General features: G+C 48.5%; 1 protein-coding gene across 5 annotated transcripts in view; it reads left to right on the top strand.

Annotated features, from left to right (window-relative positions):
- Nucleotides 1-5612: 5612 nt before the first annotated feature.
- The window catches only part of ZCCHC2 (zinc finger CCHC-type containing 2), a gene marked incomplete at its 5' end in the record, with an annotated part of 42314 nt that continues 33236 nt past the window's right edge, over nucleotides 5613-14690 (top strand). For all 5 annotated transcript variants that reach the window (XM_083854920.1, XM_083854919.1, XM_083854918.1 and 2 more), the window contains one exon: nucleotides 5613-6542. In XM_083854920.1, the coding sequence (XP_083711046.1) occupies nucleotides 5613-6542 (930 nt within the window). The remainder of the gene's footprint in view (nucleotides 6543-14690) is intronic.

Genomic DNA, 14690 nt, shown 5'->3' with positions numbered 1-14690 from the left:
TCCTCTGACAGCAAAGCCCTGGCATTAACTGAGCCATGTGTGCAGGCTGCTCACATTCATGATTTAGTTTGCTGTACCTTGTGAAAGCACAAAGTGATGGTTCACCTGTAACAACCCAGAATCATAGGCATTTCACCACTGTCCTTGCTGAAATATTAGAAAGCCTGAAGCACAATGGTGTTGAAAAGCCCATTGCTTTCTTGCCTGACATAGAATTGTCATCTAGATTGGGTAGTAGCTTTCTGTGCAAATTTCAGTTCTGGGTACAAGGTATCCTGGTACTGCACAATTTATACCACCCTTAACTCAGGGGGACTCAAATCAGTTCAGGCTGTGCTCGGTGATGGTATAATCCCATGGAGAATTTCAGTCAGTGCAAAGAAACCACTGGCCAGGAAGAAAACCCAAAGGGTATTAATATACCAGAGCTTCTGCACATTTAACTTTTCTCAAATTCTCTTGATAACTTTACAAGGAGAAAACCAAACCGATATGATGGCCATGTGTTTCACAGGCTGGAGCACTGCACTGAAGCTCAAACAGGCCCCTCTATTTTAGCAGGTTGGTAATGTTTCTATCTTTCACAGGTTTCTGAGCTGGAGCCAGCTGAAAATTGTAATAACTCACCTTTGACAGTTATGTAAAAGATAGACTGCGCCTCAGTTCAGCTTCCCTTGAACAGGGAGCTGAAATTTGCAACCATGTTTCATAACAGTACCTTTACTGGCAAGGTTGCCAAAGAGGCCTGGGATGGGTGACCTTTGCAAATGAATAACCAACAACTTTGACTTTAGAAATAGTCTTTCATAATGAAGCTGAGCCTGGGAACATACCTTTGCCTACACTGAACTTTTTTTTTTCAGTAACTTTAAATCCAAAATTATGTTTAAACCATTTAAACTATGCTTAAAATTTTATGTTTATTCCTCCACTGCATGCTAACATAATTAGGACTATGGGTCATCTTCTGCATTTAACTACTCATATTGAATATAATATCCTAAATGTCTTTAATATGCACATCTTCATTGCAGATATGCATATTAAAAATGCACTTTTTAAACATATCTTCAGTTTTGAGACATAAGTTTGCTCAACTCCTGCTGAAAAAGAGTGTTCAGCTTGAATATTCAAAATCCACCACAGCAATAAGAATTAAAAAAACAAGTAATAGCAACCTATCAATTTGACAGGTTTTATTTTTAATGAATTTCAGGTTTTCACTTGTATTCTCAAGGCTTTTTCTTCCAGATCCCAGAGCTAAAAGGTAACTACCTCCTATTTAATGAAAGGTAAATTACACAAAAAATGCCAACTGTCATGAGATAAAGGACAAATCATGAGTCAGCAAAATCATTCCAGAATTTTATCAAGGAACTTATCTTTTCTTTCAGGTTGTTTTCTTTTGTGTGACATTTGTCTGACATTGCCTGAAATGATTTTCTTACACCTTAGGAGTTTGGCTGGGAGACCTGACAATATTACTGACAGTGGATTAATCACATCTGCAAACTTCATATAAAGAAGCAATTGATCATCCTACAGTCTGGGAAAGGAGAAGAAAGGGAATAAAGGAGGAAAGGAGGATAGGAAGATTTGTTTTCTTACTTATGTATCTTCAACCCTGTAGTATGAGCATCCATGCAGAGATCCTCTACAGTCTTTGTTAAAGGTAAAAATACTTCATAGCAGAGACAGTACCTGGGGAACAGTATCAACATGAAAAAAAAATCCTGATATATATGAAATATATATATATATATACAGTACTTTACATGAAATATATATATACATATCCTACAGTGCCTCTATCTGATTTTTAAATGGGTCCCAGACCAACTTCATTCCTGTTTTTACAAAACAATCTTAGCAGATCCTTAGTAGCAATAAAGGAACAAATAGAGACTGTGAAACTGATCTTACATGTTGCTGAAAGAGAAATCAATATTAAAAAAAAAAAAAGGATTAAAACCAAAAAACAAAGAAATGTATGTTGATGGAGCTGAAGGTGGCTTTGTTGGTTCCTCTCTTGGCTTCAGCACTCAATCCAGTGTCCCAGTGTTGTAGTTTTAATTTTTCTTAATGGCATTCCTCCCATCTAAAAGCATTGCTGGGGAAGTTTTAGGCCTGTTGAACAAAATCCTGCAATCTTGATGACCTCTTTGGAAGACTTTCGTGAGGGAGGAGGTTTCACTCAAAAGACACATCGTGGCTGCCTCTACTTGGCGCGGTGGCACACAAAGTGCAGGAAACTGCTTCTCCAGGGCTTGTGTGGCTCCTGGTGCTCTGCACAGCTCAGGCATCCAGGCAGTCTCACAGAAGGACCTGTCCATAAAGACCTTTCTAGACTGGCAATGAAGCCTCTGTGCACGCAGAAAGCTCCAGGACTTTGATAAACAAGGGTTATGATGTACAGATGAAAAGAGAGCAGGTGGGGAAGACTCATTATTCCTTTTGCTGCAAATCCGGTAGCAGCAACCATGGCTCGCTTGGACTCGGCTTCTTGCCCTTTGTCCTGGGGTGTGAGACCAGATCCCTGCTGTGCTCTAATGAAAGCCACTTCCCAGAGAAGAGACTGCTCTTGAACCAGCAGCACCGTCCTGCTGTTCGTCTGCCTGCTCTGTGTTGCATCAGAGTTTCAGCTCAGACAGATTACATACATACTTTTCCCTCTAAGGCTCTGTACAGTTGCTCACCCTAAGTCAGCATGACTGTGCGCCCAAGTCATTAAAGACCTCTGCAAAGCTATACATTTTTTAAAAGAAAACCAGGTTAAAAAAACCTCCAGGGCACTTTCCCTAGGCAAGATAATTTTATAGTAGCTTTTCCCATTGTACTAGCTTGTCAGTGTTTGAGCACTTCCCCTCCGTGTCCTCGTTCCATTCACAGTCATGAGTTTCACTTTCATTTCTCTTGGGCACTTGAGTTTCAGTTCTCCTTTAGCACTGCCCTCTCCCTCGCTGACACCTCCCTCAGCTACTGAATTACTTGTAAACCCACTTGGAATATCTTTGTCTTCTTTTTGCTTTCTCATAACATTCCTTTTCCTTTTTTTTTTTTCTTTTTCCTGACTTCACATCTTTCTTGTCTGTCTTCCTCAAGTATCATAGTTTAAGCCATTAAGAAGGGAAAATTAAGAAGGGCTGAGTTAATGAGGTTCTTAAGCTTATTTGTGAAACTAAGAATCAGCTTGGGAACTGTCACAAATAGGGATGGGCTTCAAGTGTTTTCTGGATGAGAAGAATGTAGGTTTAACCACTACCCTCATGAACTTGTGGTTTACCTTACCTATGTGGATTTTTGAATGGACCACTGTACCTTCTCTTTCTGCCATCCCCTTCCACCCATTCCCACAAAAATAAATTCCTTTTTCACTCCTCATGGCATTATCTGTTTGGAACTATGTCACGTTATATTGAATCACAGATTGTTTAAGTAGGAAATGCTATTTCTAACATTTGGATCATTGTAATTCTGATCTTGCAAATTCTATTCAGACTAAGTATCTGTTCAAATTACTAAACAGACACCTCAAGCCTTATTCTTGTGCTTCCACAATTGCAGCTTGGCACATCACCCAAGACAGTCACAGTAATTTTTCTTTGAGAAAAAATGTAACAATAATATGACGAGAATTGCTGTAATTCTAGAATTACCACGTCATAATGACAACATAAGAAAATATTCTACTGTGGCATTATGATAGCTGCTTTGACTAATGACTGCAGGGATCTGGAGTGATTCACAGGTCCAGCCCAGCCTTACCCAGCAAACAGAATCAAATAAAAGAGGACAAAACAAGTTTATGAGACTTCATGACACTTTTCTTCAGCTCCCTAGTGCTGCGACCAGCAAAGAACTGTTGGCAGCCTGGGATGGAAGGGTAAGATCTGACCCACTTCTCACTCCCCACTCCACTCCTAAAGATTTGGTGAGGACAGTGACAGTGCTCCTGTGACGCCAATGAATTAGGAGAGCTCCACTGAGTCAAGGTCAAGCCCATTTGTTTCACTAGAAGAGGACTGAGCAGCCACTAGGCACTTATAAACCCAAAATGAGCTACCTTCAAGTAAGTAATTTAATTTTTTAAAATAATATATATATGTTTGCTGTACATAAATAAAAACACAGGAAATGGTATAGTCTGTAACCACCACTCAAGACTGCTCTGTGGCAAATCTGAGTGATGCATACAAGACTATTACAATCTGCAAGACGGTGTCTTAGATGTTTGATAAAGCTCTTCCTCGTAGCACCATCGGCTTCTGGACAAACAGATAAGGGGCAGTCAGCTCAGGCAGTTTATACTTTGTGGCTGTAAGCAGTTCAGGGATGCTGTTCTGCATAATTGCAATTAAAATCAATTTTATTCTTCACTGTGCTGTTAAGCCTTAGTTCTCCTTTTAAATACACTTCCTTACTGTAACTGTCGGGGAATCCAAGTGAGGAGCATTGCAACTTTCTGACTACCCAGAGCCCCGCTGAACCTTGTCATTGTGGGCTCTTCATCGTGGGGCACAACTGGGAGAACGGGAGTGCAGCAAGCCTGCTATTTCCTAACAGACTATCCTTAAGCCATTTTGTTGTACTATATTTTTTTCTGCAATTTTTCCTTTATTTCTCTATTGTAAAAAAACAAACAAACGACTAGGCGGAAAGCTACCATGCTGTAGCAATAGTAAATTTTAAAAAGGACACATCTCACAATAGCAGAAGTTTCAACTGCATTAGAATTTAGAAAACCGAACATAAAATTTAGAAAGGCCCGTAGCAGCCATGTTTCCACACCGGCCCGGCTCGGCGCGGCTCGGCTCTGGGCCCGCTCCCGCCGGCCGAGGGCAAACCCACGTGGCTCCGCACAGCACAGCCAGCAGCCAACGCACGGCCTCATCTCAGGGAAACCTTTTACCCGGGAGATGGGGAGGCCCGCTCGGACCGGTCCCGGGCGAGCTATTGACCGGCTCCCACCGGCGTGACCGCGGGAACTCTCCGGGCGCGGGCGGCCCGGCCCGTTCCCGGCGCGGCCCCGGTCCCGACTCCCGGCGCTGGGCGGGCCAAGGGCGGGGCGGGGCCGGGGCGGCCGCGCGTGCCCGGGGCGCGCCGCGCGCGCAGCCCCGCGCCCCCCGCCTCGCGCCCCCCGGCCCCCGGCCGCGGGCGGGCGCGCGCGCTGACGCGGGCGGCGCCCATAGGCGGAGAGGCGCGCGCGCGCTCCGCCCGCCACACCCCCCCGCCCCCGCCCCGCCGCTCCCCCGCCCGGAGCTCGGGCCTCGGCCGGTCCCGCCGCGCCGGCACAGGGCCGCGAGCGCTCCGCCGCCGGCGTCTACTGGCCCTGCGCGGGCCCCCGGCACACGGCGGGGAGAGGGGGAACCGCCGCGGGAGCGCGCCGGGGAGAGGCGGGGACGGGGAACGGCCGCCGCCGCGAGCGAGCCCCGCCCCGCTCCCCGCCCGCCGGGGCCGTTCCGGCCGCCCTCCCCCCGCTCCGCGTGCGCGCGCGCCGCTCCCGCGCCGGCCGGGCCGCATGAGCGGCATGAGCGGCTCCGCCTGAGCGCCGCCACCTCCCGCTGCCGCCGGGCCCCGGCGGGCGCCGCGTCCCCCCCGCGCCGCCGCCGAGGATGCTGAAGATGAAGCTGCCCCTGAAGCAGACGAGCCACAAGGCAGCGGCGGCGGAAGACGCGACGACGGCGGCGGGGCTGAAGGAGCCCGGCGGCGGCCTGGACTGTCACCTCCCGCTGCAGCAGCAGGTGCCCCGGGCCCGCGGGGGCGCCGCGGCGGCGGCGGGGAGGGGCTGCGGGCTGGAGAGGCCCAGCCGGCTGCACGGCCTGGGCCCGGGGCCTGGGCCCGGCCCGCCGCCCCCCCCCGCCTCGCCCGGCGCTCCGGGCGGCGGCCCCGGCCCGGCGGCCGCCCGCACCGACAAGGAGACGGTGTACGAGTGGTTCGGGCTGGTGCTGGGCTCGGCGCAGCGCCTGGAGTTCATGGTGGGGCTGCTGGACCTGTGCAACCCGCTGGAGCTGCGATTCCTGGGCTCCTGCCTGGAGGACCTGGCCCGCAAGGACTACCACTGCCTGCGCGACTCGGAGGCCAAGGCCAACGGGCTCAGCGACCCCGGGCAGCTCGGAGACTTCCGCGACCCCGCCGTGCGCTCCAAGCTCATCGTCTACCTGGCCCTGCTGGGCTCCGAGAACCGCGAGGCCGCCGGCCGCCTGCACCGCCTCCTGCCCCAGGTGGACTCCATCCTGCAGAGCTGCCCGGCGGCGCGGCGGGCCCCGGCCGAGGAGGAGGAAGAGGAGGAGGAGGAGGAGGGGGACGTGGTGGTGGTGATGGACGGCGCCGCGGAGAACGGGCAGGCCGGGCTCCCCGCCGCACAAGGCCTGGGCTGCGGCGCGCAGGAGGAGCTGCTCCTGCTCTTCACCATGGCCTCGCTGCACCCCGCCTTCTCCTTCCACCAGCGGGTCACCCTGCGGGAGCACCTGGAGCGCCTGCGGAGGGCCCTGTGCGGGGACCAGGAGGAGGAGGAGGGCGGCTTCGGCCGCCACCCAGCCCAGGTAACGCCGCGTCCTGCGCTCCTCCTGCTGCGCCATCTCCGCGGGTGGTTTCGTCCTTCTGCCATCGCTCCCTCCCGTTCTCGTAGGAGCGGCCGCTTGCTTTGCTTTCCCCGAATCCCCCCCATCGGGATGTGGTCCCTTCCGCCCTCCCCCTACCACGGCAGTGTCAGCCCGGCCGCCCCCACAACCTGCTGCAGAGTGTCTACTACGAATTTCTGGGCGGGGGGAAGGGCTGGTTTGCCTAGCCTGCCATGCTTTCTGGATCGCTGGTTTTTTCCTCTGGAACTCTGCCGTGCTGGAGTGCAGGGTGCACGGTACTGAGCCGGCTGCCTCTAATGCTGTAGGCCACTGTACAAAGCAGGAGTACAAGCAACAGCTTGACTAAACTTGTAAAAATAGAAGTAATAAGAATGATAGAGACCAGATTGCCTAACAGAGCATTCTCTAGGGACTTCAATAGAACACGTTGAAATATTTTTTTATAGGGAGCCTGCTTCCTTGCTCCTTCCTAAAATGAGGCACAGCCTTGAACTTGGCAAGAATCAGGGCAGCAGTTGGGTCACCAACTCTAAGGCTGGTTCTCTAAAACACCAGGTTCAGTGAGATGGCTGACAACCTTGGGAAAGGGGGTGGTCAGGCTTCCACTAAAGAAACAAACTAAAATGTCACAACTGGAGCTTCTGTGCAGAGAAAAACTGATTTTTTGGATGGCTGTCAGGGAACAGCAAAGCTCATCCTGAAAGCCGATGTGCCACTTGTTGCTAGGAGGTGGCTGTCACCGGAGATGACGACTTGTAGTTGAAGGCTTGCAGTGAGTGACAGCGGAACCATTCTCATAGCTCTGTTTAAAGTAGAGGTTTTCCCCCAGTGCCATTCATTGCTGCCCTCCTGATGAGCATTGGCTTTAAAATTTGCCCCCTGTTTATGCAGCCAGGCCATCCTTATGGAGCTCTGCAGCTTTTGGTCTATAGATGGCCTCTCGTGCAAAGGGGAAGGAAGGGCTGGAAGATGGGTGTTGATAGTACTGCTCCACTGAACCCATCAGGTTTTCATGAGCTACTTTTCAGAAAAGGGTACAGAGTGGTAAGGGTTGGGCTTTTGGGATTTTGTTTATAAGTTTGCTTGCAGTCCCTTTCAGCCACTCGTAGAAAACTTCTGCATTGCCTGCAGTACGAAAGGAATGGTTCCTGTTTGCTAAAGATGGGCTATGCTTTTGAGGAGTACCCAGAGCAGATAGGGATCAATTTCTAAGCCTTCAGATATATTAACTAAATGTTTATATCATTTAAAGGCAAAAACGCAGGTCATAAACTAATGGGCAGATGTTACAGGACTGAAATCGCAATGAATTCAGTCTAAAAAGTGTTTATTTTGGCTCATTGGCCTACATCAAGTCTGGTTCTATCCCAGAATTAATCCTGAAAGTCCATCTTTCCGGGGAAAAGATTGAATTGCAGGAAGTGGTAAGACTGGACACTGTCCCTCCTGGGTTTAAAGTGCTAGGAGCCGGAAACATCCTTCCTGCCTGGAACTGGCACAGCATTGTAGCTGCTCCCTGTGTCCTACCAAATGCAGCTGGGAGAGCAGGCTCCCGTGAACTGCTGGAATTGAAGTCAGTTTTGTGCAGCGTTCTGGCTTCAGCAGAAAAACAGCTGTCCAGGCTGTGGGTTTGTTTACTCGGGGAGCACCGAGAGACCCGAGTCAGCTTGGCCGAACATGCCTGTCACACACTCCGTAGTCGGCACAGCAGTGAAACGGCAACTTCCCCTCCCCCTTCCTTAATGGCTAATTGTAAATACAGCACAGCCTTTCTGGGAAATAACGGCTTTAAGGGAAATAAGGGAACAGAGGCATCAGTGGGTTTCTGCTGAGTATTTTCAGTCAGCGTTCCACGGGGCCGTGAGACCCTCGCAGATAAAACGCTGGAGGAGATGGAGCCACTAGCGGGGTTAAAGACTTCCCTGCAAAATGCTGCCGTAGCATTGCACTGAACTTGATTTAAAATTCCCTCGGGTGTCCACAGGCCTTTTGTCCTTCTTTAATCTCTGAAATCTGGGTGCCTTCAGGGCTCTGCTTTTGTGCACTAGAGCGGTTCATAAAGACCTCTCAGAGATTCCATTCGGCCGGGTTCGTGTCGGGAGGGCTGGGCTCCATCTCCGGGAATGACGCGCTCCGCGCCGGGCGGCCCAGGCGGCCCCGCTCGGGAGCCCCGGCGGCGGTGGGGCCGCACGGGAGGGGCTGGGGCAGGCGTGCCCGGGCCGGGGACGGGGACGGGCACAGCCGGCGGGGCGGGGAGGGGAGTGGGGGCGGACACAGCGCCCCAACCCACCGCGCACCGTCCTGGCCAGGGCAGAGGGGGTCAGACAAACAGAGGGGTCTCTGTCTGTTTGCGGGGCCGGGCGGGTCGGGCACAGCCCGTGCGCGGACAGGACGCGGTGAGTGACGGTGCCCGAGGGCGGCCGCCGCTTCCCGCCCGGCCCAACATGGCGGCGCTGCTCCGGTCACGTGTCCCGGGGCGGTGCCGCCCGGCCCATCCCGTCCTGTCCCGTCCCGTCCCGGCGGGAAGGGGCGGTGCCGCCATTGCATAACGGGGAGCCCGGCCCGGGACCGCCCCGCGCCCAGCGCGCCCGGCGGGAAGCGCCTCTGCAGGGCTGGGACCTTCCTCGGGCACAGAGGGCGCGGCAGAGATTGTGTGCGCGGAGGCCGCGGGCTCAGCTCTGCTCTGCTCTCCCCGCGCTTGGCGCTCCTGGGCCTTATCAGCTCCCGCTCCTGACCCTTGGGAAGGTGGTCACTGAGCTGCTGTTCACTCGGGCCGTGAAATACTCATGTATTCCCGTGGCCGGCAGCAGCGATGTGGAGTTAGCCCGCAAACCTGAGGGAGTTCCGAGCTGGAGTAGAATCAGGCGGTTTGTCAGTTCTGAATCTTCAGGGCAAGGAGCTGTGCTATCGCACGTGGCACAGCTAACAAAATGGCTCGGGTTGGGCTTTCAAGGAGCTCTAACACCAAGGCTTGAGAGGTTCACCTGCAAAGAATTAGTGGGTGACTTACTAGAACATAAAGCAGTTTGGGGTTTTTTTCCCCATTATTTGGGTTATGTTTTCTGGTTAGGGTCTGTGCTGTCCGATGAAATTGAGCTCACAATAAAGTTGCTTCATGACAAAGGGTTAATAAATTGTTGCTATTTTTAGTGTCTTATTTCAATAATTTTGAAAAATGTAACATTTCTTAGTGATACGTTTTAACAAGTTGAGCTCAAAATGGAGGCATTCAAAAGCTGTGGGAGGTGGGACTGTTGGAGTGGGATGGGCAGAGCCGGGATCGCCTTACAGCTGATAAATTTTGTTTCATTCTGAAGTGTTAAAGTTTGGGAGTTTTTATACTTGAAGTAGAAACACTTGATAGTGTTTTCAAAATCTTAATTTAAGCTGTGGTTTATAACAACATTTTTTTTTGAAAAAAGTCATTGGTGCATTAAGCTGCAGAATATCGACTTTGAATTTGAAGTATAAGAATAAATCAGCAGCATTCACTGCAGAATAAAATAAATGTTAATATGCAAAGATCCTGTTGATACCACTGTATGTTGGTTTAAGTAACAGAACACATAGCTTAACTCTTGCGTTGATTATTTCTGTTTAATAAGTGCATCATTATCCAAACAGTTTATTGTTCATCCTTTTTCATCCCATCGGATGTCTGGGACCAAAATGCTGAAACACTGAAGAAGCCCTAAATATCAATGAACATAATAAATGTGGCTTGCATTAGGCACTGGAACATTTTATCAGCCATACTTGACAGGAATTAGAACCAAGGTTCTGTTGAAATAAGCAATCTCTTGGAGATAATGGTTTGTTGAATAGTATTATAATTAGCTGGCTGGAGGATTCTTCACAGAAAAAAGTCTCTACTTACAAAGGGAAAGTTTCTATTTACAGAGTGTTTTTCTTAGTACACTTCTATTTATAGACTATTTTATGTACAAATTAGAAGAGTGCTTCTATAATTGATCTTCAGTCACTTGCAGCAGAATAAGGTAGTAGAATTTAATTTTAGAATCTAAGAGCTCTGTCTGCAGTGCACTGTTTTTAGTGTCATAGGGTTGAGTGTAAGGGAAAATGTGTCTTCAGAGTCTGGTTTAAATAAGAGACAGAAAGATAAAAAATGTCATTTTACTCTTGGCAAAGATCTTTTAAATGGTGGTGCACGCCAGGGAAATACAAATGTTTTACAAATTTTGCATACTGAGATGAAAAGTATTCCAGCTGCCTCAGAGAACCTAACAGCCTTTCCTCTGAACAGGAATTTCTGTCTCTGAACAGGAGGATTTCCAGAAACATTACTGGAAGTCTTCTGGAAAGGAAGTCATAGCTAGATAAAAGACAATGCCTAAAATGAGTGAGTCCCATCTAAATGTACATGCTGATGCTCCAGGAAATTGCAGAGTAAAAGCTTTCACTGCTTTGAGCTGTTTTAACTGTTTAATTCTAAATATGAGGTGTTAGTAGAGGTTTGTAGCTTTTCCAGTCCCATTATACCAGAGTTAATCAGTCTCTTGCTGTTGTCCCTGACAGTCTGTTCTCCAGCACAGTAAATTAGTAGTGAGGGTGTTGAAAGTATTCCCTGACTTCCTAAGGCTTGTGCTTAGATTGCTCTAGTCGAGCTGTGGCCCAGTTTTCAGGGTTGCCCAATGCTGACTTATTATAGGTAGCAGGATCTCTGGGCTTAGAGTGCAGAGGACTCTCAGCTTTTTCTGAAGAGCTGCAGAAAAGGGTGCAGACAGCAGCAGTAAGATGGTTGTGTCTGTGAAACCTCTGAAGTCTGTAGGATTCTGCCTGCTTAAATCTGTCACCTTGTTTGCTTGCCATTATCAGTCTCCAGCCGTAGCTGTCCTAGAAGGCACTACAGCTGACCCCTACTTTTCCTTCAAGAGTTGGTGAATTTCTGTAGTATCCTCCAAGTCTAAGGATGTATAATTCTGGAGACCAAAACTGGCAGAGATCTGGCTAGAAACTGCATTTCTTTGTGAGTTTCTTGCCTTTCCTCAACCTCTTAATCTTGTCTTTTTGTGAGAATAAAGTAAAAATACTTGAACAGCCAAAGAAAATTTAGTGTCTTGGGAAGTGTCTTGGGAGCAAGATAACCACAAGACAGAGATCGTCGGTTATTTGGAGATGCTGTACATAGAGGAATGCTTTCAAACTATGCTGGAATTCAAGGATTGGATGAAATTACATATTGCTGTCTGACGGTAATTAAATGTAGTAATGAGGGCATTGTCCCTTTTGAGTACTGACTGTACTTCAGTGAACTGCTCTTCAGGGGCAAATGCTTTTTAAATCTTCCTGTCACTCTAGACTGGTATGAGAATAATTTTTTATATTAGCCTGAACTGCTACGTTCAAGTAGTTTTATTTTGATTCACTCAGCTGACAATAGCAAGAGTACTGAAGTTGCACCGTTTTTGGATGAGAAATCACCTGGAGATACAGTGACAACTGAACTGGTGCTTGGCTGGCTCTAGCTTCGAGTTCTCTACTTTGTAATGGACTGAAACTGTGGTTAGGTCCTGCTAAAAGCTTGGGTGGAGGTGAGACTTAGAACACACTGTGTTTCCAGCAAACACAAGGTGCTTTATTCCCCCAGCACTGTAAATCGTAGGTGTAGCTGCCATGTCTAGTACTTCAAATGTAATTGCCACAGGCTGAATTTGTTCATGTGGTATAAAAGGGTTGGTATGCCCTTTGTCTCAAAATTGTTATGATTCGGTAGTGCTGTAAGTTAGTGAGTGTGTGACTGCAGAAGCTGTCACGTGGTGTCGTTTTCCTCCCTGAATCAGCTGATGTTTTGTCAGGTTTCTGTCCCCATCAGAGCGTTTTGTTGTTGACTCTTACAGGCAAGCTCTTAACGTAGTTTCACTGAACAAATGCTTTAAAGTACTTCTACCTGTGCATACTCCCTATGCAGTCCAGCTAACTAGATATGTGTTAATAGTGCAGTTGAACATTATCCATTGGAACTGTATGTTCAGCCAGTCAGGCTTTTATTGCACATATTATAGGATTTTATGTCTGGTCACAGAACCATGAAGGGACCGAGTATGGCTGCGACCTCTGGAGGTCATCTTGCTTAAGGAGGGCCACCTACAGTGCATTCCCTAGGACCATGTCCACATGACTTTTGAATGTCTTCAAGGATATAGACTCCACAGCCTCTCTGGGCAACCTGTGCTCAGTCACCCTGAAAGTGAAAAGGTGTTTCCAGATGTCCAGAGGGAATCTCCTGTGTTTCAGTTTCTGCCTGTTGCTTCTGGCACTGGTCACTGCTAAAAAGAGCCTGGCTCCATCCTCTTGGCACCCTCCCTTCAGGTGTGTGCACACACACACACACACACACACACATATATATATACACATTTTTATATGTACAGATCTTTTTCTGCAAAGCTGCTCTATAGTCTGTTAGGTCCCAGAGTGTGTGGTGCCTGTAGTTATTCCTGCCTAGGTGTAGAATTTTGCACTTTGCCATGGTGAACTTTCTGAGATTCCTGTCAGCTCATTTCTCGAGCTGTGGTTCTGTGTGGATTAAGCATTACTGTTCTGGAGGTTGGTTCTACATGTTATAAGATATGTTAACATGGAAACTTCTAAGTTCTTGGTTGGTTTGGCCAAAAGAGAGATAATTTGTTGGATCTTTGTGGTCCTAGATCTTGAGGCTGATTCTGCTCTAGTCTTGTAGAGCAGAACAGCTTCTCTGCATCTTAGAACAGTTGGATGGTGTCTTTGCATAGTTCAAAGTTTGCAGATTGTAGCACAGCTTAGCAGCAGGGTCGGTTGGGCATTTGTCTGCAGTCTCGGTCTTGCATTTCCTTAGCAGGTTGTCCGAGACAGTTCTGGATTTTTTTGATTAAGGGACAATCTGTTGTATCAACAGTGGTCAGCATTAAACAGGTTTTGAAGCATTGCTGCTCTATATGTTTGGATTTGTGAGTGTTAAATGCATATGCTGGGTTTCCATTGTGCTGGATTTCCATTTTAAGATGGCAGGAATGTTCTATCCCTGTATCCAAGCCACACCCCACAGTGGTGGTGTGCAGATATAGTTGCTCAGGGTGTTGAGTAAGGTGTCTTCTCTGCTGCTGTTGGTCCTCAGCAGGGGTTCAGCAGCACAGGAGTACACAGGCAGCTTCACCCTGTTGTTCCTTCTGGAGAGGTGATGTTGGACCCTTATGCTACTGCAGCTTTGTGGCGATACATCTGTGTATCACAGCTGTGGAGCAATGAGGGCAGGAGCTTGCAAGGTTTGTTGTAAGCAAATCACGGCTTTGGTCTTGTAATTGGCACCACATCTGTTTAATGATTATTCCGACATCACTCAATTTTCTTGAAGGTGCAGATGCTGTAGTTGATAACTCACAATCATGAATTAGACCTTGATTTTTCCCAAAATGCCTTCTTTCATCTGGCTTTGTTTGTCAGTTCCCACTTGTAGATGAATGAACGAGTTGTGCCAGTTTACATCTGCACGGCCTACAAGGCTGAGTAGTGATCTCCCTCATAGCACATCTACTGTAGTCTTGCAGAGGAATAATATTTCGTATTTGGGTATGTAGAACTAATCAAGCTGTCCAGCTGCTGCAAGCCTGTTTCCCTTGTTAGTGCTCATCAGAGCTGATGAATGAATAGTTCTTTTACAAAAGTGCAGTGCAAGCATCAGAAGACTTGTGTGCATCAATTGCTTGCTCGTGATGATTAGTTGGGTCTCCAATAACAGATTTCACTACAAATTGCAAAAGCGATGCCAGCATGACATTGTTTGATTAGTTATCTACATTGATAGAAGGCAGAGTTTGGACATCTGTCATGTGTAGGTTTGCTGGGATCTCCTCAGCTCACATGGCATTAGGCAGAGCAACATCCTTCCCAGCAGGATGGCTCACCACTTTAGGTATTTGGTGTTTGTGTAACACACAAGCACCCCTGGACCCTGGGACACAAACACTCCTGGACTCCTCTTCAAGAACCTGATTGGTAGAGTAGCCTGGAATAAGCCCCAGAGGGAAGAGGAGACCCAGAGAACTCATTGATATTACAGGATCACCTCCTCTGAGCTCATTAGTGATGCATCCCAATGAGGAGGAAATCAGC

Source organism: Zosterops lateralis (assembly GCF_965231275.1).
Source record: "Zosterops lateralis genome assembly, chromosome: 1".
Lineage (NCBI taxonomy): Eukaryota > Metazoa > Chordata > Aves > Passeriformes > Zosteropidae > Zosterops > Zosterops lateralis.
The sequence above is the reverse complement of the archived record's forward strand: the minus strand, read 5'-3'. Positions and strand labels throughout refer to the sequence as shown.